The sequence below is a fragment of the Perissodus microlepis genome, chromosome 5, assembly GCF_051167445.1.
Source record: "Perissodus microlepis isolate ML-2025 ecotype Zambia chromosome 5, ASM5116744v1, whole genome shotgun sequence".
NCBI lineage: Eukaryota > Metazoa > Chordata > Actinopteri > Cichliformes > Cichlidae > Perissodus > Perissodus microlepis.
Genome location: NC_140465.1, coordinates 33,978,258 through 34,005,104, shown reverse-complemented (window position 1 = coordinate 34,005,104; position 26,847 = coordinate 33,978,258). Strand labels below are relative to the sequence as shown.

The following is a 26,847-nucleotide window of genomic DNA, read 5'->3' as shown; positions in this document are numbered from 1 at the left end:
AATTTTTCATAAAACAAGCTAAATCCTAAACCAGTGATTTCAAACAGCATCTAGCTCACGTTATAGCAGCATTATAATGTGTTGTAAACCTTCTATTTCAAAACTGAGTGAAGAGAGAGGAGCCACTCTACTACACAGGCAAAGAAAAATCTCCATTAAAACTTTACGAGTATAAGGAAGAATAAAAAAATAGAAAAGGAAGCTTACAAGGTGGGTAGGTGCTTAATGGGAAGCATGATGAAATAAGAATGAGCAAATCTTCCACCTGATATGTAGCTATTCTGTGGACAAAAGTGATGAAAATATGAAAGGAAAGGAAGGCCGCTTTTCTGTCTAATGCACAGAAAAATATTCCTTCACACGTACAGATTAATTCTGTTCATAATTTTGCAGTTTATTCATGAACATTCATCTCCATAAATGTTCCTCATAGTGGGGACTGAAGCTCTCATGCTCCCGTGACAGGGCTTGGTCCCCGGTGTGCGCACGTACACATAAACACCGCACACAAGCACACACGTCTCCGCTGTGGTAACCAAAGAGACACAACGGCAGCATGTGCCGAATAGACAGGGAGGAGACCGAAGAGAGGGCAAAATGGAAGAATGGCGTGACATGGCAAATATAGTTAGTGCAAAAATATAATCAGTGAGGGCCACCTAAAATTAGCAACAAGCACTTCCAGCTCCGTACAACTGGAGTGCATCATTTAAACTGTCCATGAAATATAGAGAGGACAGGACTATCATCCAGGGAGAGAGGATGAGGGCAAGTGAGGATGGAGGACTGACTGGAAATAGGAACTCAAGTTGAATACTCATGAAAAAAGGGCAAAAAGCGTATTATTGTCTCTTTATTCATGGAAAGGTTGTTAGAAACAATGTTATACAGCATCTATGTATGCAATGATTTATGTACGATTGGATGGGGTTATATTTTAAAAACATATATTATTGTACTCATGATGTATCTAAAGTATAATACTGAGGATGTTACAAAATGATTTTTTAAAAGGTTATTATCTAAACTGAGCGCTATAACACTGATATTGTCAAAAAGTACAGCACATATTAAATTAATCTGAATAAATGTTAAAAGAAAAGTATTTTTAACAAGGTCTTCAGCCCAGAGTCACAATGAAGGACTTGTACACCTCCCTGTAGGCATTTCGGAGGAGAACGTACGGGAAGCAGCTCTCCAGCATGTCTTGGCTCAAGAACGGAGACTCCTCCACGATCTAAGTGAGTGAGGTTTAAAAGGAGTCGTTAATTGTTCAATTATAAATGCTTTGAAGTAGAGAGGCATTAAAGAAGACGCTGCAGGTCTGACCAGTCATTGTAAAGAGAATAAAATCCTCAGCTAATTAACAGCCACAGGCTTTTCCATTTAGTCAGATGATAAACTCGCAGATTCCTCTCTGTAAGTTCAAAGCGCATGAATGATTCTCTACACGCTGCCACACCTACCATGTGCAGGAGCAGGTAGATGGACTCTCGGTTTTTGATCTCCATTCTCTCCACGTTTTGTCCCAACTGAAGCAGCGTGGACGAGGCCAGCTGTGGAAGGACACGAGGACAAAAAAGAGACACGTTTTTGCTGTAATTGTCCTCATTTGTCTTTCGCCATATGACTTTTGCATTTGCTGAAAATCTAAGCATCAGCTTAGATGAGTGTTGTCTGTGAAGCTGTTTGTTTCAGTGTTTTCTAACCTTCCGCTCTCATGATTTCTTGCTATGACTCAATTTCCACCTACACCACTTGTTGTAAGGAGAGATAAGAACTGTTTGTGTGTTTTTTCCTTCGCAGACTTAATTATTAAGAATATTTCACATAAAAAACAGTCAACATCTGATAAAAAAGATGCAGCATGATGGTGCGGGCAGTCTAACTGATCTTTTGTGTTGTATATTTGTTGTTTTACTTGTTATTGGCTTTTCAAAGTTGGGGTGTAAACATAGTGAAAGTCAGGATTTAATTTATTCAGTATTGGTTTAAATCATTCAGTATTTCTGCTGTAATAAATTTGCCCAAACCACATCACAATCAGCATCTGTGTCACTCACCAGGAGAAACTCTTTGAGCTGCTGCTCGATGTTCTTGTTCTGGATGGTGAACATGGCAGCAGCCAGCTGGTTGATAGCTCTAGCTAAACAGTGGATGTTGTTGTTGTGGCCTAAAGAAATATAAATTAAAAAAAGCTATTACTACCACAGAAAGGATGAATTTGAGGCCCAACGGTTTTGGAAAATTTACTTAATGAACACTTAAGAGGAAGCGTGCTGAGCATATTTCCTCTGGCTTACAGGGCACATTTTTTTCAAACATGTCAATGGAAAATCGAGGCAAAGAAAATAATCTGTGACAAATGCCACTCTGCCCTTTGATGGAAATCTGAGCTATTGCTCCTCTTAATGTTTTAGTCTAGGCACAGAGCCAGGCACTTGGGGTCAGCAGGGCCGCATGCCAAGAGTAACTGTATCAATGCACGTCAGACAAAGTTATCTGTAAACAAAAGTCCCTCACAGAAACGTGTTTCTCATTAACTGACATGCTTTGCTTCAGACCATGCCAGACTGGAAAGTATGATACACAGAGATGCTAATACGCCTCATGTTTCAGGGCAGAGTACCTCTTTTACACACTATCAGCAGCCGGTAAATAATGACAGGAAGACAGACAGATTAGCCTGGAGAATAATCTCGGTCAAAAAACGATAAGCAGCTGAAAGGAACAAATAAATATTCACCTCCGTGTTCTCGGTTGTAGAACGAGTTGGGGTCGAGGGCTAATAGGGACAGGGACACGGCAATGTAGACGAGTAACAAACGGGACAGCTTGTGCTCCTCGTCAGGTGATGTGTTATCTGCAGGTTTTTAAGTGAAACGTATAAGAAAAAAGTTAAATAAGCCATTAAAGTGCAATGCACCATATCGGGGGTGCTGATCATAGTTTGAGTGTTACCTGTCTGCATGCTGCGAATAGCTGCAACGAGGCTAGGATCGATATCGCATGGTAGCCCTGCAGCAGAAGCCAGCTCATATATGCTCAGAGTTACCTGTAAGGTCACACAGTATTAGAGACAATAAGTGGATGGTGCTTGAATAGAGTGCATTTAATTTCTTTGCATGCAGCGTCTCCCTTTTTACCCTAAAGTTTCCCCTTTAGGTACACAAAACGATGATTTAATGACTTGCTTGTCAGAGTTCAAATTTAATGCTTCATTTTAAACGTTTAAAATTTCCTGCATTTCTTGCAGACTGTGGGATCCTGATCTGTGCTTTGCATTTCATATCACAGCAATAACAGTTTACTTTCCAAGGAGTTACACTAAGTCAGCAGTGGATGTCTTTGTCTTGACACACGGCGTTTGATCTTGCCCTATTTCTGGTTGCATGCATGGTTGGCCTGTCTGGGCAAAATGTTTCCACTGATGTGGTTCAGAGAGCAACGCTGCAGCAGCAATCAGACTCTCTCACAGAGGCATGAGGGGGCTGCTGACGTCTTTGGGGTTATCCTGGCCCCGGACTGTGGCACGGCTGTCAAGCCTCAATCAGAAGCCAGACGTAAGTAAAGTGAGGGAGAGTTCATGAGTCACAGTCACACAGATTGGTCCAGAGGGAGATAAGGAATTTAATATGTTTGGTACTTTACCAAAATGTTGTTTCTTTAAGCTCCCCAGTTCAGATCTACTGTTGTTCTCCATCTGTTATTTTAATATATAAATTATGGAGCACCCGTACATGCTATATTCTATACTCATAAACAAGTAAATAATGATACATGTGCATTGCATTTGGAGTGTTAATACAATAACAGTGTTCATTTTTTCCACAGTGACACAACCCAAGGTCGATCAGCTGCGATGTGATGATTCACAGGCCATGAAAATTTGATTACTACACATTCGTTCTTGAGTGAGATCTCCATATATGGATGTGTTTTTCTAGCTGTAGGGTAAAAGCTGGGATTTACCTGGATGTCAGCTTCAGGGTTGCTGAAGTCTCTCAGGCACTGAATGGGTCCCGTCAGGTAGGGGCAGTGCTTATGCAGGATCTAAATTATAGAGTTATATGATGAAACATTACTGAGATCATATCTCAAGAAAGAAAAATACCTTTTTATATTAAGAGCTTTTTTCGAGAAGTTATTATTCATCTATCATGTGTAGTCTTCATTCTAGTGCAGAAGAAATGCCGTTTTAGTGTAAAATTATACCAATCATGGGGAAAAAAACCTTGAAATTAAGTGAATCTAAACTATATTCTAATCAATTTCATCATAAGATAAGTTATTTTATCATAATCCTGTTGGACATTACATCTTTCAGGCATTCCTGGACCATGGCTCTGAAGGACAGAATCACACCGATGATGGTCATCCTCTTCAGCACGTTCTCTCCACCTAGAGGTGCATATAAAGGACATCGGGGGTTTACAGCTGTGCTCCTGCAGCGTTTCATGCATACTCAAGTAGAACGAGCAGACAATCCATGGTTTACATTACTGTGGGCAATTCTGTCCCTAATCATGGCTCAAGTGAACACGCTATTATATACTATAACAGGTGAACTTGTGAAACTGGGACAAGAATGCCACTCAGGTAAAGGTGGTCAACTTACAAGATTATACACAGAGTTTTTATTTCCTGTTCAGTATATTTTTAATATTATCACGATTATTATTATTATTATTATCCATCCATCCATTCTCTTCCACTTATCGTTGTTGTGTGGATATGTACATTGTTAAATTGTAATCTCCTCGCTGTGCTCCATCCTCCAGTTCTCACCTGTCAGCCTCTTTTTCAGATTGACCATTTCCTCAGGTTTATCAAAGTTGTTCTTCATTTGTACCAGGACATCCATGTTCTCAACCACCATTTTCTACCAGCAGAGAAGGAAGCAAAATAAGTGCTAACAGTTGGATGTTAAACCAGGGAGAGGTCAAAGGTGTGAAAGAGCTGTGTGGCAGTACACTGCATCGTTTCATTTCAATCATAGGTGTAAAGTGGTGAGCCAGTACACCAGTACAGCTGCATTAACCTCTCTCTCGTGTGTGAGAGTCTATTGTTTCTCCACCAAAGCAAAGACAAGTGTTATTAGTGGTCTGTCTCTCTGCTAGACTACAGAAAAGCCACCAAGGAGAACTGAAAGAACTTGGTTAACAGACCTCAAAAGCCTTTATGCAAGACATAAAAAACAGTGCACTGCACTTGCTGCACTGTGTGCGCCACATACACACAGTCAGCAAAAGCAAAAACTGCTGACGTAAGCAGTAAATGCTGATATGAAAGCCACACCTGTGCTTTCCTAAAACAAAATATGCTCATTTACTGAAATACTAAAAGAAAACAATAAAATCGTTGAAACATTTGCACTGATTCATACTGTACCTTAAGCTCAGTGACTTGAGAGGTGATGTGCCACATCAGGTTCTCACTCAGAAACTTCAGGCCATATGCACCAATTAGCTCTGCCAGAGCCTGTAACTCTGTTCAGAGGTTAATACAAACAATTTAAGGATAGCAAAAAGCAAGGAATCAACAGCGGTTTGAAGCGGTGCTAGATTCACAAAAGAAAGCTTACATGAAGATGTATTTGTTTCGAGGAGATGAGAAAAGACACTGCTTAAATTTGAGTGTAAAGTGTGAGTGTAACTGAATCAGTGAGACAGAAACAACTGCAGCTATTAGGCCGTTCACTCGACTTGACTTCTGAATGAACACGGACAAATAAGGATGCGTGTGGCTGAAATTGGAAGTAGTTCATGGACAGGCAAGTGACTCACTCTGAGGCAAACAGATACTCACTGAGGAGTAAATATAGAGAACAAAGATGTCATTGTGTGGGGGTGTGTTTTGTATCCTGCACATGTTTGCATGCATGAGCCGAGGTCTTTAGCAAAGTGCATATAGCCTTAATGTAGTCATAAAGAGGTACATTACTCCTGCGGGGTGGTGTGGAGGTGGACGGGGAGGTTGTGTGGAGCAGAGACATGCTGGAATAATTATGAGGCACGGAGGGTAGAGTGGATGAGATGATAAGCAATACTGCAGTTCAAATTATCCAAGCAGGGCCAGAATAAACTGCATGACACAGCGTGTGCAAGAAAGTACTTCACACTGCCGCAGTGACAAGCGCCACATCCTCTTGTGCAATAGCGCTTCCTCTGCATGCCGTCACAGCAGTCGACGAGACATACGTGATTTTTCTAAACAGAGTGAGTCATCTCATCTACTCTGGAATCACCATCACTAAAATCCCACAGGGGAATTATTTTGAGTCTATCAGGCATACAAACATGGTTTGGTAAAAACCAATAAAAGATAAAAATGAAGAAAAACGACAAAAAAATAAATAAATGAAAACGTGTCCTTTGTCACAGGATAAAAAGTGTCAACTGGGGAATCTGCTTTCAGATTACACCCAAGTGACTGAAATTATTCAGGCTACTGTAGCTTAAGTACAGGAACCGAGTGCGTGACAAGCTCATAATAAAAAGTTGGATATGTTGCTATGGATACTACAGCCTGCAAGTCACTGATAAATGTCTTCTGAATTACCAGCCCGTAACGAACCGGGCAATATAAGACTATACACTATATTTCCAAATACATCATTACCATATGCTTTTTTTTTACCCTCACTTTCACTTTTATTTTTTGTGAAAAGAAGGCATAGCACAAAAATCTGCAAAAGGCACAGCTTGTAGGACAATTTTTTAAATTATAATAATCAAACTCCAGGCTGACCTGATATATCTGAGAACTCCTCTGCTCTGAAACTTGGTTCAGTGTCAGTAACCTGGCTCATAAAGCAGTGCAGCGTAGGACAGTGGACGATGAGGGAGTTGCTAGCCTGGCGCAGAAGACTCTCAAGGAACCTGGATAAAAGGAAAACCCACAAAACAAGAAACATATGGTAAGTGATAGAAGTTCAGCAGGATTTACCTGTATGCAAAGTGGGTTTCTGTTTGTAATGCATTTCCTACAAGTGTCCAGGAATTAATATACTTTATACATGAATCACTGTATTTTGATATGTGTGTTTAAGTACAGTAGATACACCTATACATGAGACAGACCAGTTTGTGTAGAGAGTTGTAATAGTCTGCCCTCCGTGGGAGTCGAGCGGCTGAGTTTGCTGCAGCAGTACACTCTTCACCAGCCGGGTGACGTCCACGCTGATGTAGCACGAGAGGCTGTGCAGATTGGCTACATAGGCTCTTATCCCTGCCAGGAGGTCAGAGGGACGGGTAATCTCCTGGGTGGTCTGGTTGTAATTGGTCATTCTCACGATGATTCTGGAGAAACATGTTTAACCAACGTCACTTGTCATTGGGCTGAAGTGGACTGAGGATGGACAGATGGGACCTTAAAATGGGTTAAACGAGCCATGGTGACTCGGCGCTGCTCCAGGGCTTCGCTGTCAGTTTTCTCTTTTTGTAAGACCTTCATTCTCTCACTTTCTGTCCTTGACGTTATTTACAGTTTCAACTAATCACTGAAAGCATGCCAATAGTCAAGTGCGCTGATAATCATCAGCTAAGGCAGCGAGACTGAGCGAAGTATATACAGAGAAACACTGGGTTACCCTGGTACCAAAATCTAATCTAAACAGCAATAAGCACTGAAATGATACAGAGCAAGGGACATGATGAATCTCTTCTGAGATTTTAAGCTGGTAGAACACAGCTTGTAATGATGAGAAAGTGGGGCTCACTACAGAGCTGGAGAAGGCACTTTACAAGAGCCAAATGAAAAATCAAAGGCTTGCTGGTTTTTTCTGCTCTCTGTCAAGTCCTGCAAAAAAATTATTACTTTTTAGGTTTAATACTTCTGCAAGCTCTATTCATAATAGAGGTGACACTTCTAAACAGAATGCATGCAGCTCCCATTCAACTAATTTTAACATATAGTGAGCATTGTGTTGATATGCACAATGTTACATTTGCACAGCATAAATTAACATTAGATCTTTTTTTGCAATTAAAGCAATTATGAGCATTAGATTTCTGCTCCTATGTGCACATATATAAAAACTCGTATCCCCACATACTCAGAAAGACGCGTCTCAAGTTGAGATATGAGGAACTCTGTAGGAACAACGATGTGGTTGAAAACAACAAAGTCACCGCAAAGACTGTAGCAGGAGCAGAGCTCTGTCAGCATCAGGTGCAGCTTGTCCATGCTAGAAAAAAGGAGGCAAGAGAGAAGGGAGTGTATAATTGTAAAGACAAATATTCGACAATAACACTGTAAAACATATCTGGTTTATCTGTAAGCTGAGGCTGAGGGGAGGAAAAATGAATTGACAGAATTACAACTTTATTAATGAGCTTTCTAAATTTGGCTACTTACAGAATGTGATCAGACGCTGAAAACACTGAAATAAAATGTGATGCCAGTAAAACAGTGCTGTGTGTTCTATCTAAAGGGCGACGGTGCTTCGTTTTTCACATTTAAAGGCTTGACTCAGTACCTGACTGATTCACCTCAGAGGGACTTAAAGTCCAAAATCAATTACACCTTGCGAGAGAGTACTTTCATCCTCTTTTCCTAATAACTAAAAGCAAGAAATTTGCGAGGCAGTGAAAGAACTGATTTGATCCGATTCCCTCATGTGTTTATGTAACTGCTCTTTGACTTCAACGAGCTCTGCTGAAAAAAGAAAAGCATTTCCAGAGGGTAATAGGGGTGCGTCATCTGCCGGTTCAGAAAAGGAAAAAACAAATCATATGGTTGAGAAAGAGATGAAAATAATCAGGGGAAACAAAAAGAAAGCTGACTTGTTAGCAACCGTCCTGTCTTTCCTGAGGCTCTCAGCGCCTGGCTTTTCTTTTTGGACCTCTCCTTTTTTTGGCATCTGCTTTTTTTGCTTTCTGTATCGGGCAGCGCTGATGGTCTCCGCGCAGTGCTTCGGCAGCAGCTGAGGGGTTATCAAGTAGGAAAATGCATGCAAAAAAAGAAAGGGGAAAGACAAAGACAGATTGAGAAAGAGAGAGAAGGAGGGTGGTAGAATTAAATCCATGTAAGCAAATATAAAGTGACATCTTCAAAAACACATTATGCAACTTTTCATTCGCATTGCAGAAATCTTGTCAAAAAGTAACCGTTTCATCACATTTTTCTCAAGGGATTAAAGAAACAACATGACTTAATCAAATCCAGAAATGCAGACCTGCCTTATCATTTTATTCAAATTCCCAAGTCTGTTCCCTGCCTCCAGCTATGGCAAGTGTGATTACATTTGGATATGGATTTTGGCAGGGCAAATCTGTTAGATAATTAGCTTTTTAAAGCCTGAAATAGACTGGGACTTCACCTGATCGCAGAGGTTGCGCTGCTCAGCACATATCTCTAACACAACAGTGCTGGTCTGCTTGGCTATCTGCTCCAAGAAGGTGACACACAGGCGCAGACTTCTCTTCTCCATTGCCTCTACCTGGAGACACAAGAAACACAAGTGTGTGTGTGTGTGTGTGTGTGTGTGTGTGTGTGTGTGTGTGCTGGCACACAAAACACAGAACACGGAGGAAGGTATGTGCAAACATACAGACAGGTACCTGCAGACTGAGCTGGGAAAGAGTGTAGATAAAGACAATGCATAAATCTTCACTCATTTAGTCACAACAAAAAGAGGTCTCTATTTCTGTGTAAAATTATTAACTTTGTCATCAATGTATAATGCATGCTATAGCAGTCATAAACTACGATTCACCACGAGAGCTACAAATCAACAATCATGTCTGCTGTCCTCACCACCTTTAGCTGGTGATTTATAGCTTCCTCAGCAAGATAACTGAACACTGACCTCTTCTGGGCAGAGAGGGTCTCCACTCTGACTGAAGTGAGAACAGACCAAAGGGAAGGCCATGAGGTAACGCTTCATGGTCGCTTCCTCGCTGCTCTGGGTAAACATCTTCTCAAAGACACGTGGGCAGAAGCTGTAAAACAGAAAAAAGAGTTGTGAGAGAAGAGAAGAGAAGAGAAGAGAAGAGAAGAGAAGAGAAGAGAAGAGAAGAGAAGAGAAGAGAAGAGAAGACTGACCAGAAGATGGACAGCTCAGATGTCTCATACAGCATTTCTTCTACAGCGTCCACCATCTTCGTGTGAAACTGCGTCAAGTTCATCACTTTTGCCAAGTCGGGATAGTCCTTTAGCGGAAGGGGGGCCTTATTCACACTTGTGTAGGCCTAAAAAAGATGAAGATGCGACGCTGATTTCTGCTGCAAACATGCATTTTACCTGAACTCTACATCACAGTCTATGCATTAAAATTGCTTACCTGTAATCTTAGCCAGTCCAGTCTAAGAGCCCTGAAGTCAAACTCCTCTTTGTTGTCCACTGCAGGGGAAAAGCCAGTCATGGTCATTATAATTCTGGTTACTGATAAGTGTCTTTATTTGGTTGTTTCCTTATCTATTCACAGGTAAATGCTCAGCACTGCTTGTGATTACCTTGTTTGACTGAGAGACCAGAGAGAGTTGAAACAAACGAGCTCATTAGGACTGACTCCTCCTCTGGACACACGTACATGTTCTACGATGGAAAAAAGAAAATACTCTAATAAACACTCTAATAAAAAAAAACACTGTGTGCTTTAAACTACTGCTGTATATTCACACACATACTCTTACGTTCAGGTACCTGTATGGTGTCGTTGAGAACTAAGGCATCAAACTGTGCCAGGTACTGCACATGGTAACGCTGAACTACGTTGTTGTACTTTCTCATTAGACCTCTTAATTTCTCCATGTAGTACAGCAGCTCAGCCAGCTGACTGGAAAATTAAAAAAAAAAATCGTGAAAAGAATGAACGGACACGGAAAACTGTGATTTGAAAGTTGAAGCCATGATCAGATATACAGTATCAAATCAAAAAAGGGTTTTTTTGTGACTGGCATGCCTCATTTATTTCACTGCTGCTGATCTCTGCCTGTCAGCATCACTAGCAGCTACAGCAGCCCATAGCCACGCTTCACTTTCTCTGCACTTACTTGTCAATGTAGTCCTCGGGAACCTTTAACTTTGGCATATTCTCAGAGTGTCTGACGAGCCAAAGGATCTCGTCACGGGAAAATGAAAGAGCCATGAAGACAAACAGCGCCTTGGGGATTTGATTGGCACACAGAACACAGAAGAAAAATAAATGTTAGGAAAAAGTTTCAGATTTGGTTTGGTAGCAGTTAAATTACCATGAAATGTGAGACTGCTGGATGTGTGATGTCTACGGCCAATTATTACAATGTGAATGTGTCTTTGTGAAAGATCTTGCAATAACGACGTTGCTGTTCTACCTTAGGTCCCAGAAGTCCCGGCTCATCCTCCAGAACTTTACATAATTCCTTCAATGCCCCTCTGAGGAAATGTCGCCTCTCTCTGTGCATGGCCCCGCTATCCAGAGAAAAATACACAAGGTTACTGGTGTTATAGCTCATGTCACAGATAAAACACATGAAATAAAAACATGTAATCTCCTGCCAGGCTTACCCATTGACTAAAACATGCTCACGGCATTCCTTGATGTCTGCAATTCGTTTGTTGTAGCTGATGAAAAAGAAAAAATGTTAATAAGATCAAATATTGCTGCGATAATGAATCAGAATCAGAATCAGAATACTTTATTGATCCCTGGGGGAAATTATTTGACAAATAATGACAAAGCGTCTTCATTTTCATTATTAGCTTCATGTTAACCTCAGTCTCAGTTTTTATTAGAAATTAATATATGAAAAGATTAAATCAAGAGGATACTCTAAACATTACACTATAAATCACACCACAATCACAGAAAGATCTGTTTCTTATCATTTCTTGTTGACCTTTTATCCCTCTATTCCTAATTTCAATTACAGTGCGAGTCTGTTAAGGAGCCAATCTGCTCTGGTTGTCAGCTTTGACAGCTTAAAATCTCAGAATAGCATTATCTCATACCCATGATCTGATTTCTTAATTAGGGGCTTTTTCTCACAGTCCACAATGCAGAGTACACTATAGCAGCGTCGGCTGCATACCCTTTAATGTTGTCGAAGAGGTCCTCTGACACTTTGTGTATGTTGAGGACTTCATCTCTGGTGAGGGTCAGGTAGATGCCGCTTCGCAGGCCCATCTTCCACAGCTCCTGGGAGGCTTGGTTTGAATTCAGGCTGCTGTGGCACAGCAGGAAGCCAACTACAGGAAGGACAGTTAGCAACTGTCATCAAACAGTCTACACAACTGAAGGAATACTGCTAGTTACTATGTTACATATTTCCTTCTTTTCTTTCTTTTCACAACTTGAATTGAAGTATCTGATATTTAAGCTGAGAAAATGTATCGTTTTAAGATAGCAAGTATGAATTTAATGGCAACAACACATCTTGGAAAAGCTGGAATGTGGGTAAGAAAATCATAGAAAAAATAACTGATACTAAAGCTACAGCTGAAGGAACATTTTACAACTAATAAGGTAAATTTCCCACACTCTGTAACATAACTGGGTTGATGATAGACAGAGAATCGCCAGTATACAAAAAAGTGCATGCACAAAATGTGGCGCAATTTCAGGATAATATTCCTTATCCAGCTGCTTATCCAGATTCCAGCTGCTGCGAGCGGACAGGACCAGAGACAGCGGTAAGAGGAAAGGAGGGGGACTGGCAGTTTTTGTGAACGACAGATGGTGTAACCCTGGGCACATCACTGTAAAAGAGCAACTCTGCAGCAGAGACATTGAGCTGTTAGCCGTTAGCATGCGTCCGTACTACCTGCCCCGGGAGTTCTCGCATGTTATCGCGATAACAGCGTATGTCCCCCCTTCGGCCAACGCGGATGCAGCCTGTGACTCTCTCCACTCTGTGGTCAGCAGACTGCAAACACAATCACCGAGAGCCCTTCTCATAATATCAGGGGACTTCAATCATGCCTCACTGGACTCCACACTGCCCACCTTCACCCAGTATGTGACCTGCCCAACCAGAGACAATAAAACACTGGACTTACTGTATGCCAATGCAGAAGAGGCATACAGTTCATCACCTCTCCCTCCCCTGGGCAGATCTGATCACAACCTGGTGCACCTTGTCCCTGTGTATGAGCCCTTAGTGCGCAGGGAGCCACCCACACAGTACAGAGATGGTAGGAGGAGAGCGAGGAGGCTCTTAAGGATTGTTTTGAGTCGACTGTGTGGGAGGTGATTTGTGATGACCACGGAGAGGACATCGACAGCCTTACTACATGCATTACTGACTATATAAATTTCTGTGTGGATAACACCGTACCTACCAGGACTGTACGGTGTTTCTCCAACAACAAACCTTGGATTACCCCAGAAATTAAAACCGTCCTCAAGCAGAAGAGGAGGGCCTTCAAATCCAGAGACAAAGAGGAGTTGAAAAGGGTGCAGAGAGAGCTGAGGGGACTGATAAGGAATGGGAAGGACAGCTACAGGCAGAAGATGGAGAACCAGCTTCAACAAAACAACGTTGGTGAAGTCTGGAGAGGCCTCAGAACCATCTCGGGCCACAAACAGCAGAACTGTCTGCCTGGGAGGGATGTGAGATGGGCAAATGAACTGAATCATTTCTTCAACCGATTTGATTCAGCCATGAGGCAGTCTGCAACATCGGCTGCAGACTCACCCACGCCCACTGCGGCTGTTCCACCTCTGACACCTCAGACACTTCACACCTCCTCTATTCACCCTGCTCACTCCTCCCCACCCCCAACAACAGCATCCAATACACACTCAACACAAGGCTCCAGCCTGTCTCTCTCAACCACCCAGGTTAGGAGGGAACTGAGGAGGATTAATGGCAAGAAGGCAGCGGGCCCAGATGGCATCAGCTCGAGGGTCGTCAGGTCCTGCGCGGACCAACTGTGTGGGGTGATGGAGCACCTCTTCAACCTGAGCCTGAGGCTGGGAAGAGTCCCACAGCTCTGGAAAACCTCCTGTGTTGTACCAGTGCCAAAGACTTCACGCCCCAAGGACCTCAACAGCTACAGGCCGGTGGCTCTGACATCCCACCTGATGAAGACCCTGGAGCGGTTGGTCCTGGCTCAGCTTCGGCGCCTAATAAGCTCATCACTGGACCCACTTCAGTTTGCCTACCAGCCTGGCATTGGAGCGGATGATGCCATCATTCACCTCCTACATCGTTCCCTCGCTCACCTGGAGACCGCTGGAAGCACTGTGAGAATCATGTTCTTTGATTTCTCCAGTGCCTTCAACACTATTCTTCCCTCGGTTCTAAAGGACAAGCTGGTGAACTCTGGAGTGGACCATCACCTCACTACCTGGATTTTGGACTACCTCACCGACCGACCACAGTATGTGAGGACTCAGGGCTGTGTGTTGGACAGGGTCGTCTGCAGTACGGGGGCCCCACAGGAAACGGTTCTGGCTCCGTTCCTCTTCACCATCTACACTGCAGACTTCTCCCACAATTCCACCCAGTGCTTCCTGCAGAAGTTCTCTGATGACTCTGCAATAGTCAGCCTCATCACTGATGGGGACGACAAGGAGTACAGAGGACTGACCCAAGACTTTGTGGACTGGTGCCAGCTGAACTACCTCCAGATCAACGCCAGTAAAACCAAGGAACTGGTGGTAGACTTCCGCAGGCACAAGCATTCTCCACTGCAACCACTGAACATCCAAGGTATGGACATTGAGGCTGTGGACAGCTACAGGTACCTTGGTGTTCATCTGAACAACAGACTGTTCTAGGATGCCCTCTGGACCCAGTGGAGGTGGTGAGTGACAGGAGAATGGTGGCTAAGCTGTCATCACTGTTGGACAACATCTCCCACCCCATGCAGCAGACTGTGACAGCACTGAGCAGCTCCTTCAGTGGGAGACTGCGGCACCCACGGTGTGGGACGGAGAGATTTCGCAGGTCTTTCCTCCCCACTGCTGTCAGACTCCACAATAAAGACTTTAACTGATCAAACACACACATCCACACATGTGCAATAACACTAAGTGCAATAATCTTTTCTGTCATCGTTGTATTTTTACTCAGTTGTATATAGCATTTGTATTCTATTTTTATCTTATTGTATATTTATTTTATTTTATTCTACTGTATATAGTATTTTATTTTATTCTATTCTGTACAGTTGTGTACTGTATTTATTCTTATTGTATCCTAATTTTTTCCTCATAACTTTTGCACTGTCCACTTCCTGCTGTGACAAAACAAATTTCCCACGTGTGGGACTAATAAAGGTTATCTTATCTTATCTTATCTTATCTTAACGTAAACTTTCAAAACTTCCACAAACATTACATAAAAACATCAAATGCTTCCAAGACTCTGGAGAAATCTCTGTGTGCAAAACCACGGCCAACATTTAAAATAAGGTGCTCGTGATGTTTGGGCTCTCAGGTGGCCCTTCATTAAAAACAAGCATGATTCGGAAACACTTCCAGAAATCACTGTCTGTGGACACAGTTCACACAAATGCAGGTTAAGCCTCTGTCAGATGGATAGATGGATACTCCATCTGCCCTCTTCTCTGGGCCAGAAGTCGTTAAAATGGGCTGAGGCAAAGTGGAAAGCTTTGGGTCAGAGGAATCAAAATCTGAAATTCTTTCTGGAAAACATGGACACCACATCCTCTGGACTAAAGAGAAGAGAAACCATCTTGATGTCAAGGTCAGTTCAAAAGTCTGCATTTCTGATGGTTATGAGTGTTATGAGTGCCTGTGAAATTGGCATTTTGCACATCTAGAAAGGCACCAACAATGCAGAACAACATATGCTCCCATCCAGATAATGACTTTTTCAGGGAAGACTTTATTTCAGTGAGACAATGTTAAACTGCTGTCATGTTCCTGGGTCTGTCGACCCAGCGTTTTAGTTTATTTGGATGTTGATGTTTGTTTAAGCTCATTAAGTTGGTGAAGTTCATTTGTTTATTAGATTCCCTTTGTGTTTTCAACCCCTGTGTTAAGTAGGGTTGCCAACCGTCCCTTGAAAAACGGAATCGTTCCGTATTTAGAAACAAAAGTATTGAGCTGAAAAGGGACGCACTTTGTCAAATGGTTAAAAAAATAATTTCACACACAAAAAAAAGAGCTAAAAAATTCCCCACACTGGCAAGGGTGAAGACAATCGGGTCGCCCAACCCTGGTCATGAGGTGTCCCTTATTTATTTTTCAAGGAGCCCTAGTGTTAAGTCTTCCTTGCCCTTCATGTGTTTCATGTCTTTTGTTAAGTTCATGTCGTCCGTGTTTCATTATGTTTCCTGTTTTATTTTGAAAGAGGTCCTGTGTTCCTGTGTTTAGTTTTACATTTCCCCTGTGATGTTGTTATGTGTCAGCTGTTTCCCCATGTGTTGCCACTTCTCCTGATCACCTCATGTGTGTATTTAAGTCCTCTGTCTTCCTGCGTGCAGCGTTGCGTCCTCCCTCATGGTGTGTGTGTGTGTGTGTGTGTGTGTGTGTGTGTGTGTGTGTGTGTGTGTGTGTGTGTGTGTGTGTGTGTGTGTGTGTGTGTGTGTGTGTGTGTGTGTGTGTGTGTGTGTGTGTGTGTGTGTGTGTGTGTGTGTGTGTGTGTTCTTAGAATCTTCCCAGTTTAGGTTTTGTAAAGTTTTCTGTTCAGCAATAAAAGCTGGCATTTTGAGTTCAGTCCTGTTTCCCTTGAGTTTGTGTTTGGGTCCAATTCCTGCCTGCACAAAGCCAAATCATGACAACCGCATACTGCATCTCATACAGCAGTAGAAGAGTCCGAGTGCTGAACTAGCCTGTCTCCAGACGTTTCACCAACCGAGAAATACAACAAAAAAGACCCAGGACTGTCGAGCAGCTGGAATCCAATATCAGATAAGAACGGGACAACATTCCTCTCCCTAAAGTTCAGCAGCTGCTCTCCTCAGCTCCAGATGTTTACTGTTGTTAAAAGAAGAGGGGTGCTGCACAGTGGGAAAATGACCCTATTCGTAATTTTTTTCAGTTGGAACATTTGATATGTTTTCTGTGTTCCACGTGTGAATAAAAATGGGTTTATGAGATTTGCAAATCACTGAATCATGTTTTTATTTACATTTACACTGTATCCCAATACCTAGGGAATAAACACAGTTTGTTACCATTTCGTTAGTGCTATGAGTCCAAAGCTTGGCTAGTCCCGGGATGGTGTGCAGTATGTCCTTAAAAAAAATGAGGAAACTGGAAAAGTGAATTACAAAAGAAGCACCAGGCCTGATTAAACTACTATCTACAGCAGACAAACAGTATCTGAAAGTCACGATCTTAGGAAATGGTGTAAAAAAAGCCAACAAAGATATGACACAGGACCTCAGAGACGCATCTAGAGCTTCAGTTTAACCATCAGCTGTGTGCTGAACCTTCATTAGAATTGGTGTCTGTGGAAGACTGGCTGTCAAGAAGCCATTCTTTTTTCTTTTTTTTTTAACTTTTTATTTTGTACTTTTTCCAATTTTATAGTACATGCAAACAAAAATATGAAAAAGGAACACAAAAGAAACAAACTAAAAGGAATAAAGGACACCTAATCTGTGGAAGAGGAAAAAAAAACAAACAACGAGGAGGGGGCCCTGCCTTATGGGGCTGAGTGAGTCTTATAGGCTATCCATTTTGTCCACTGTTTTCGGTGTTTGTCAGATTTCAGTCTCAAAGTGTAGGTCATTTTCTCCATTATATATATGTCCTCAATTACATCAGTCCATTCTTCCAATTTTAAAGGGTCACTTTTCAGCCAGTTTTTTGTTATTACCTTTTTGCTTGACAACAACATAATTTTAAACAAGTAATGGTCCTCCTTTCTTACATTTTCCCATATTCCAAAATACATTACTCATGCCTCATACGGCACGTCATACCCCAGCACTTTCTTCATTGTTACCGCAATGCTTTGCCAGTAAGGTTTGATATTTTTACACTTCCAAAACACATGAGAGTGATTGGCATCCCAGTCTCCACATAATCTCCAGCATCGTTGGGGTGTTTTCAGCTGCTTGCTTTTGATATAAGGAGTAATAAAGAACCTAATCACATTTTTCCAGCCATATTCTCTCCATCGTCTAGAGCTGGTGGAATTATGCTGTGTGAGACATACGGATCGCCAGTCATCCTCTGACAACTCAAGATGTAATTCAGATTCCCACTTTTGTTTGATATATAATGTTTCATTCCTATTCAAATTTTGCAGGCCATTATATAATTTCGATAAAATTCTTGATGGAGGATTTTTATATGCACCTGTTATTATTTCTATTATATGGCTTCCTTCTCTCAAGAACTTCTTCCTAATTTCTGTATTGTAAAAATGTCTTAATTGAAAATACCTAAATAAATCTGATTTATCCAGTCCAAATTGTCTCTGTACGTTCTCAAGAAGCCATTCTAATGAAGGGCAACAGGGAACAGAGGCTGAGGTGTGCTAAATTAGCACCCGGACCTCAACATCACTGGAGCAGTGTGGGATCATTTTAACACAGAACAGAACAAAAGACAGGCATCATCCAAAGAAGAGCTTTGAACCCTTCGAAGACCCTCAAATTAGTCTTTATTTCTACAGTGTTGTTTATCACAACACAGTCGCCTCAAGGCGCTTTATATTGTAAGGTAGACCCTATAATAATAGATACAGAGAAAACCCAACAACCATATGACCCCCATATGGCGACAATGGAAAGGAAAGACTCCCTTTTAACAGGAAGAAACCTCCAGGAAAAACAGGCTCCGGGAGGGGCGGGGCCATCTGCCGCGACCATTTGGGGTGAGAGAAGGAAGACTACTTAAAGAAATGACAAGACAGAGAGCCCAGGTTCCTTAGAAGTGTACATACTCATTTTTTTTACCTTACATGCTGTGTTTTCATTCATGTTTGCACATTTCTGCATCTATTTCCCATTTTCCTCACAGAATCATAAATAAATGAGGGGTGGCTTAACTATTACTGTGTACCCATTTTTCTCATGTGTGTTACATGTGGGTATATCCAATAGGTTCTCAAACCACTTAAATTCTGTAACAAATACATTTAAATTGGAAAGATAGAAACACTTACTAATAATCCAACGCTCCATTGTCTCCATAGACAGGTATTCGCACGCCATCTGTAGAAGACAACCAACTTATTAACTCCCACAGACTCATTTACTGTTGGCAACATGAATAAAGTCTTTACTTCAGCTGTTATACATCCCTTTTCTATACTGTGTTTTGGTCCTTTTTCATTTGCAGGAGTATTCGCTGCCTTCCAAAGTGTAGATTTTTATACAAGACAAAGTATATTCAATATAACAAAAGTCGGGGCATAAGCAGAAAAAAGCTAAAGGCACACAGTTTTCATAATTAAGTGTTTTAAAGATGCAGAATAAAAACAGAACTCACATAAATAACCTGAATAAATGCATTCACTCTTATGCTGGTAGTAAAACATTGTCATATTTCTCTACACCTCGTCTCACTATTTCAAAACAGGAGTTGAGGGTATGAGAGGAAATGAGACTCACAGTGTCACAACAGGCTGAGTCCAGCATGGCAGCTGGAGCACTGAGCAGACTGAGGAGCTGGGCGCTTCGCCACTGCTCTGCTGGCAGGTTCCTCCGTGGGTAGACCATCTTCAGCGAAAGCAATGCTGTTGTCACAGCCTGACAGAGGGATAGAGGTGCAAAGGACACCGAGTGAGGAAGACGGATGGAAAGTGAGAACATTTAAAAAGCCAAAAGGACGAAATTCTGAGATAAGGCAACGCTTTAAAAACCTGATAAATGGTAATTTGTTTCGTTGCACGCACACGGGCATATTTCAAGATAACCCATGAGTAAACCCTTTTAATGGTTCATCATTGAAAAACAAAATAGTGGAGAGAACGGCAAACTATAATAAAACGTTTTTGTTTCATAGAGTGGTGAAGGCATAAAAGCACTTGGGTTGTTCGGGTGCAGGGAAAAAGAAAAACACCTTTTATATAAAAGAACTAGCATTTTGCATACTTTACTGTATTTAAAGTTTACCTTTGTACTTGGACAGCTAATGACACATTTTTGAATTTACCTTTGTATGAGGGCCAAACTCCTCCGTGAGCTTCTTCCAGGGATGATCATACTCCAGAAACATCTGGCCAAGCCGAGGGTAGGAGGGGTCACTGTAGGGGTCACAATCAGTGGAGGCATGACAAGAGCAGCAACGCTGCAATACCAGTGCAGCACAGTACTATTTTAATCCAACTTACAAGGTTTTAATGAGAATAGAAACATCTGACTGTGGTTGCTGCAAATGGCCTTGCATTAGCCAAACAAAGTGTGGCTTTTAAAGTAAGTAGTAACTAATGCTTAAAATTCAAATGTATTATAATGATTAGAAAAATTGGAGTATTTGTGGATGAAGCATTTAGCACTTGAATTGTTTGCTGCCGCTTTAAAAAGCTGCACGACGTTTGCTGAGGCGTCCATCTTTTCCCCCACCTGCTTCCATTCGTCATCTCGTGGGCACAGTTGAACATTCCCACCAGGGCCTTCTTATCATCGATGCGAGAGAGTGTGATGATAACGGACGTGTACGTGATGATCAGATCCAAGTAGTTTTTGGTGAAGTCAAAGTTGGTTGTCTGAAATCACAATTTTAGTGTCATCATTTGCTCTACGTTCCATTTCAGATATCACATATTAAAGGCAAAAAGATTATTTTGGATGGGTTTGGTGTGAAATATAAAGAACAGGTGCAATTTTAAATGTGGCAATAGCAGAAGAAGATGAAGCTCGAGCGTGAGAAGAAAAAGCAACATAATGTGCAATGTGTAATCAGGCTGTAGGAATAAGAAACACAGCAGCAGTATCAGAATGACTGGTGACCAAAGCGAACAGGTAACAACTTTAATGTTTTCATCGAAACACTACCCACAGAGTAAATACTTACTATATCAAAGAAACACTGACAGGCGTCTATGGTGTTCAGCAACTCATAAACATGGTCCTGAATGGAAAAAGGAGGATTGGATTACAAATGACAGACCTGCATAATAAGAAAATTTGCCTTTGGTCCATTTTTAAAGAAAACTTTATAATCATGAATAATTTGTATCTTCATGATTGAAGTCTTACAAATACCATGAATGTCTTGGCATTGCTGCAACCTCCACACAGAGAAAAATTAATATTTTGAGAAAGGTGTTAAAACCACAATGAGCTAACTGCCCTCGGTGTATGCAATATAATCAATTGCTTTCTTAGGTCACAATAAACCACTCTATATGTAAATGTATTCTAATAACAAAAGGTCTGAAATAGTGAATGTGCAGAGCGAACAACGAGACAAACTGCACTCTGTTTACGACCGCCAGCACTGCGCTCTATTTTCAGGTTTGTCTTTTCTTATGCAGTAGAGTGAAAGTCTTGAGCCACCACTCATTTCTTCTATATCCTATATTTTGCTATGAAACCAGGAAATGGGTTCAACGATTTATAACCGTATGCAAGAATACATAGAAATACCACAAATAAGGCCAAAACTGAGTTTGTACAAATATAAAGAGCTTGTAAGTCAATATTCAGTATGATCTCCTTTATTCTTCAACACAGGCTGAAATTTCTCAGACTGTCTTGTAATTTCTTTAACCTCCTAAGACCCGAACTCTTCCATGGCATGTATTTTTAATTTTTCTTTGATATTTGGTCATTTTGGGGCCCGATGAATGTAAAAACAAAGAATTACCAGATTTTTTTTTTAACCTTATTTTTGTTTTTAAGAAAAAAAAAGAGCCAAATATGAGGATATTCGTTTAAAATTTTGATAGAACAGTAGCAGTATAATGTCCTTGTAAGTGGCCATCAGGCCCTTCTACAGCAAAATTCAGTATTTTGGTCTAAATAACCCAAAATGTGATCTCCACATATGTGGACGCCAGGTCCTAGGAGGTTAAGTCGTCTTCAGGAATAGGTCAGGCTTCTCAAAGGACATCATAAATGTCCTCTTATGATTCTGGATGCCCTTTGTTCCATTCCCGATGATCCCACACTGCCTCAGTAATGTTGAGGTCCTGGCTCTAGGGAGGACAGTCCATGACTGATAATGTTCCACTGTATATTTTTCTGTTCAGGTCACAGTGTGTTTGCTAAGCTGAAAAATTAATCTGTTGTCAATCAGAGACTTTCCATGGTGGCCTGAAATCACAAGAGCCCCAACAGCACTGCTGAAACTATGACAGAGCCTCCACCATGTTTTATAGATCACTATGGACACTCGCTGTTGTACCTCTCTGCTGATCTTCTCCGTATGTACTGAAGATGACTTGAACCAAAAATTCCAGATTTAAGTTCATCACTCTCACTGATTTTCAATTCCACCATCATATCTGATGGGACTTTGGTAGATGGATGAACTGAAGAGCCAGGTGCACGTCTCGGATTCTAATCCAGGTCTCTGTTGGATTTTTTTTCCTGTTTCTTGAGGACTTTCAGACACCGTTCATCATATATGTGCCAGGTTTTTGGCTAATTTTCTTTGAGATTAATTTTGTTGGTTTGATTTTATGCTTATCTTTAGTATTTTTTATAGATTCAACTAAAGACATAAGAAAAAGCTGTTCTTTCCAACGAGATAAAAATCAGTTTATGTGTAGATGCTTGTTCAGCCCTTGATTTATGTGTCTTTTTTATTCTTGAATGATTCATAGGTCAATGTTACGTGTCTCTGTGCATATGCCAAGTGTTACTTTGACAGAGACTGTCAAAGTAACACTATGTTAGTGTGTTCAGTTTTGCTTCCCCTTTGTCTTATTTTTGTCTGATTTGTCCCAGCTGTGTTTCCACCTGTTTCCCATCCTCTCGTTATCCTGCCTGTGTATTTAAGTCCTCAGTCTTCCCCTGTTTGTTGTCGCGTCCTCTTCATTTGCTGTGTGTTCCTGCATAAGCGCCAGGTTCCCTAGCCACATCATATGATGTCAAGTCTTATCTAGTCATTTGTAGTTAAGTGCATGATTCTTAGTTCAAGTTAATCTTTTGTTTCTTTTTCAGTGATCATGTACCTAGTGTTAGTGTGTATTTTACAGCAATAAAGCTGCTGCCTTTTTGTTAATTATTCTGTCTGTATCCTGCATTTGGGTCCTACATCCTGCCTGCCACACAGCACAACCATGATAGAGACTGAATAACCTCCAGAAAGCCTGCAGAACTATTGCTCAAGACAATTTTAAAACATTATAAGAAAGTCGGGTTCCTTAAAAGCAAAATATAAAGAAATGAGCGGCGGCTCAAGATGTCTCCACAGTTCTACATAAGAAATGATGCACAAGTAATTTTCAGTGTTTGTGATTAACTTTCACTTTTTCAATCATCATATAGGGTTAGGGTTAGGGGCGATCGTGGCTCAAGAGTTGGGAGTTTGCCTTGTAATCGGAAGGTTGCCGGTTCGAGCCCTGGCTCGGACAGTCTCGGTCGTTGTGTCCTACTTCACCTACCGCCTACTGGTGTTGGCCAGAAGGGCCGATGGCGCGATATGGCAGCCTTGCTTCTGTCAGTCTGCCCCAGGGCAGCTGTGGCTACAACTGGAGCTTGCCTCCACCAGTGTGTGAATGGGTGGATGACTGGGTGTGTAAAGTGCTTTGGGGTCCCTAGGGGAGACTAGTAAAAGCGCTATACAAATACAGGCCATTTACCATATATTATGTTTCAATAACATACTCAATATCAAAAAACAACTGAGATTTTAAATGTGAATGAATGTGAGATGATGAAAAACAACTATATTCACCCTGAATTCAATGACATCCAGGAAAGATTCGTAGTAGCTCGTTGTGTTGGACAGCACTTCTGATTTCTGTCGCTGGATGCTGGTCAGATTTTGCTAAACAATAATGAAGACATCAGTGGTTAGATGTGAGGTGATGTTTAACTTCCTCTGTGGTTGATAGTGATTGATGAATTACAAGAAATACATGAACATAATACATAAAGAACATCATGTTCTCGAGAGCTCAAACTTTCATTTTCGCACGTTAATCTTTCTGGTACAACACAAGCAAAGCACTTTCTGGCATATTTAATGATGTTTTCATTTTCATTTCAAGAAACAGAACCTTTATAAACACAAGCCGACAAAACAAGAAGAAAAACGTAGAGACGAACATTCGGGGAAAAGTAAACTTGAACAAAAGCGGTTTGCACTTACAATGTTTCCCCTGTAGTCGATGTTGGGGAATTTCTTGTTGATATACTTGATGGCAGATTCCATGGCCTTATCTGTCAGGAAGGAGGGCCGCAGTTTGGGATCTCCACATGTCTAGATGAGAGGTGTGGAGATTAAGGACAGGAACATGTACAATATATTCTATGTCATGTTTTCACATTTCAGTTTCATAGCTTTTATTTTTTGTTTTTATTTTTAAGAGCCGCTAGACGATAGGTAGAAAATGCCAATGACAAGAAAACAAGTAAAGTAACTTGGCTGTGCTTTCACTACCCCTTTAAACAACCTCTTGAGCAAGATCATTAACATAAAACTGTTCCCGTAGGGCTGTTTAGAAGCTGAGAGCAAAAGGCTTCTCTCAAAGCTCACAAGTGTGAGGGCAGAAGTGGAAAAATGCATTTGTTGGGGTTTTGCTGAAGTCTCAGCTGTTTATCCACTTCCCCTTGATGAATAGCATGCACATGGATGCAAACTGCATGCCGTTTCTCGAAATGTGTTGGTTGTCGGTGTGAATCCATTAGTCTCTCCAGTCACGCTATCGACACACATGTGGCTAAAATGATCGTATATTTTTATTTGTTCACTAATTTTACTGCTTTTGTGGGAGTTTTACAGCTTTATGTTCAAAGTAACTGAAATTTGAGTTGACTGACAGCACAGCCCAACTTCCTGTTTGCACTTCCTCTCCTCAAAAATACATTCAGCTAGAGCCTCAGTTGACAGTTTTCCCATCCTGCAAAGCCAGTAAACACACAAAACAGTGCCCGCAGCACATAGTTTATATCTTTATATCCCTATATCTCATAACCAGAGTTTAAACTCCACCTTCAGAAAACCCTCTTGAGTTTGAGAATTTGTAAATTTCATGTCATCTGTACTGGTATAGCTCCTGTTTGAAGTTTGTTACTTCTGTGCATTAAAAATGAAACATGTTCAGCTCTTAAACTATTAGCAAACATTGTTATTGCTTTTATTGCTGCTATAAGGATGTGATCTGTACAGTGAACCTATCACTGCTTTGTAAAGGTTGTCAGGAAACTGAAAAGAAAATGATTCACAATAACTCCAAATCTAATTTACCGCTAAGCACTGAATCAGTGCGTTCTTACGTGTTTGCTCTTAGATACATTTTTATCATTCGATAACTCATATTTACACCAAAATAAATTAAATGAACAAGAAGTTCCTTATTTCTCCTCTTTGTAGATCACACCATTTGTCTCTTAACTCTTCCTCTTTTTCCCCTCACCTTCTTAATGTAGTTCATTCGTATCAGCACCCCATTTCCTCTCTCTTTGAGGATGGTGAGTTTCTCAGCCAGTTTCTGCTGGTAGTCCATGGCTCTGGGCACAAGATGCCTCTCCCTCCGTCCAAGCCTTGGCCTAGTCCTGCGTAGCGGTTGAACCCTGTGAAACAAGTGCACACAAGTGCCTCACCCTCTGACAAGTCACATGGTGTAGGTGGAGACAGGAACTGACAGAGCAGAGAGTGTGAATTACGCATGTTGTGTTAATTATATGCCAAAATGACAACTGCAAAAAAAATTGTAAGAAAAAATGATACTGATTTGTGAATTAATGGCAAAAGGTGTTATCTTACTGTTAAACTTACACTGATGCACTCCTTTGTTGTGTGCAGTGCTCATCACCTCCTTTTGTTTTGTAAAAAGAAACAAGAACAAACAAACAAACATTGTAAACAGGAAAAAGGAAGAAAAGTTACAGTACAATTATATTAACAGTATTTACAATGATCACTTTGAATATTAAACTTTATAAACTATTGAGTTAGTATTGAACAGCAGGAGTGAATCCTCTACTTCAACACAAGGTGGCGATATTTACCCACTGAAGCTCTCTGGGGTGACTAAATGGGCTCTCAGCTATGCAGTCAATGCGCAGCTGCTCATGAGAACACAACAACATTATGCACAGATCCTAAAAACTGCATGATACTTAACCATTTTCAGAAGTACTAAAATACCTTTTCCAATATAGATTTACAGTGAGTTACACTGTGTGCTGCAATTTACGACTCCAATTAGTGAAAGGATACTTTACATCTCTTCAGACTCAGACTTTCAGGTGGGGACCAAATAATGTTGCTATTTTACAATCCAGAGCAAAATGATGCCAAAGTAAACCTGACCTTTAAACTTTTGGGTCTAAAATGTCTTTTTATTATTTTTATTTTATTAGGCCTGTTTGTGAAATTGTGTCATAATTGCCATCTTTGAATTGCCAGTTGTTCTATGAGGTCATGGTGACTCTAACCTTTGACCTTTGAACATAACATTTTTATTATTTATTCTTTGAGTTAAAGGGAAGGTTTGGGACACATTTAAGGAAATCGCCTAAAGGTTTTAAAGAAATGTTCTTTTTGAGAATGGAAAGCATCTGCAGCCTCATCTGTCATAGGTACAGAAACATGAGGCTCAATTTAAAGGACTGGTGTGTCTGATTTAATGAGCTCTATTCACAGACAGAGAACGAAACTAAATATAGTATTTGTAGTGATTTTTAATCAATCAACCATAACTATATACTGCTGAGCTTCTGTTAAATTTTGTTAGCTCCTTTTATCCTGTTTCCACAGCAGGCCAGGATGGACAAACCCAACACCGGCTCTGTACACATCTTTTATAATTTACACTTAACTGAGCGCGCCTCACCAGGACCTGTGAGGAAGCGGTTTTCTTTTTGTTGTAATTA

General features: G+C 41.0%; 1 protein-coding gene across 1 annotated transcript; it reads right to left on the bottom strand.

Annotated features, from left to right (window-relative positions):
* Window positions 1–840: 840 nt before the first annotated feature.
* nckap1l (NCK associated protein 1 like) lies at window positions 841–25,562 on the bottom strand. Its single transcript, XM_084929541.1, has 31 exons — window positions 25,386–25,562; window positions 24,119–24,229; window positions 23,702–23,794; window positions 20,870–20,926; window positions 20,419–20,561; window positions 20,009–20,099; window positions 19,465–19,602; window positions 19,017–19,065; window positions 12,015–12,171; window positions 11,491–11,547; window positions 11,298–11,394; window positions 10,998–11,107; window positions 10,648–10,780; window positions 10,458–10,539; window positions 10,286–10,344; window positions 10,048–10,193; window positions 9,812–9,944; window positions 9,323–9,442; window positions 8,787–8,926; window positions 8,057–8,188; window positions 7,083–7,301; window positions 6,751–6,881; window positions 5,392–5,489; window positions 4,789–4,882; window positions 4,319–4,401; window positions 3,973–4,053; window positions 2,962–3,055; window positions 2,747–2,863; window positions 2,064–2,173; window positions 1,467–1,556; window positions 841–1,237 (listed from the first exon to the last, which is right to left on the bottom strand). The coding sequence occupies exons 1-31, from the start codon at window positions 25,473–25,475 to the stop codon at window positions 1,121–1,123; spliced, it is 3,372 nt and encodes a 1,123-aa protein (XP_084785667.1). The 5' UTR covers window positions 25,476–25,562; the 3' UTR covers window positions 841–1,120.
* Between the last annotated feature and the right edge of the window lie 1,285 nt (window positions 25,563–26,847).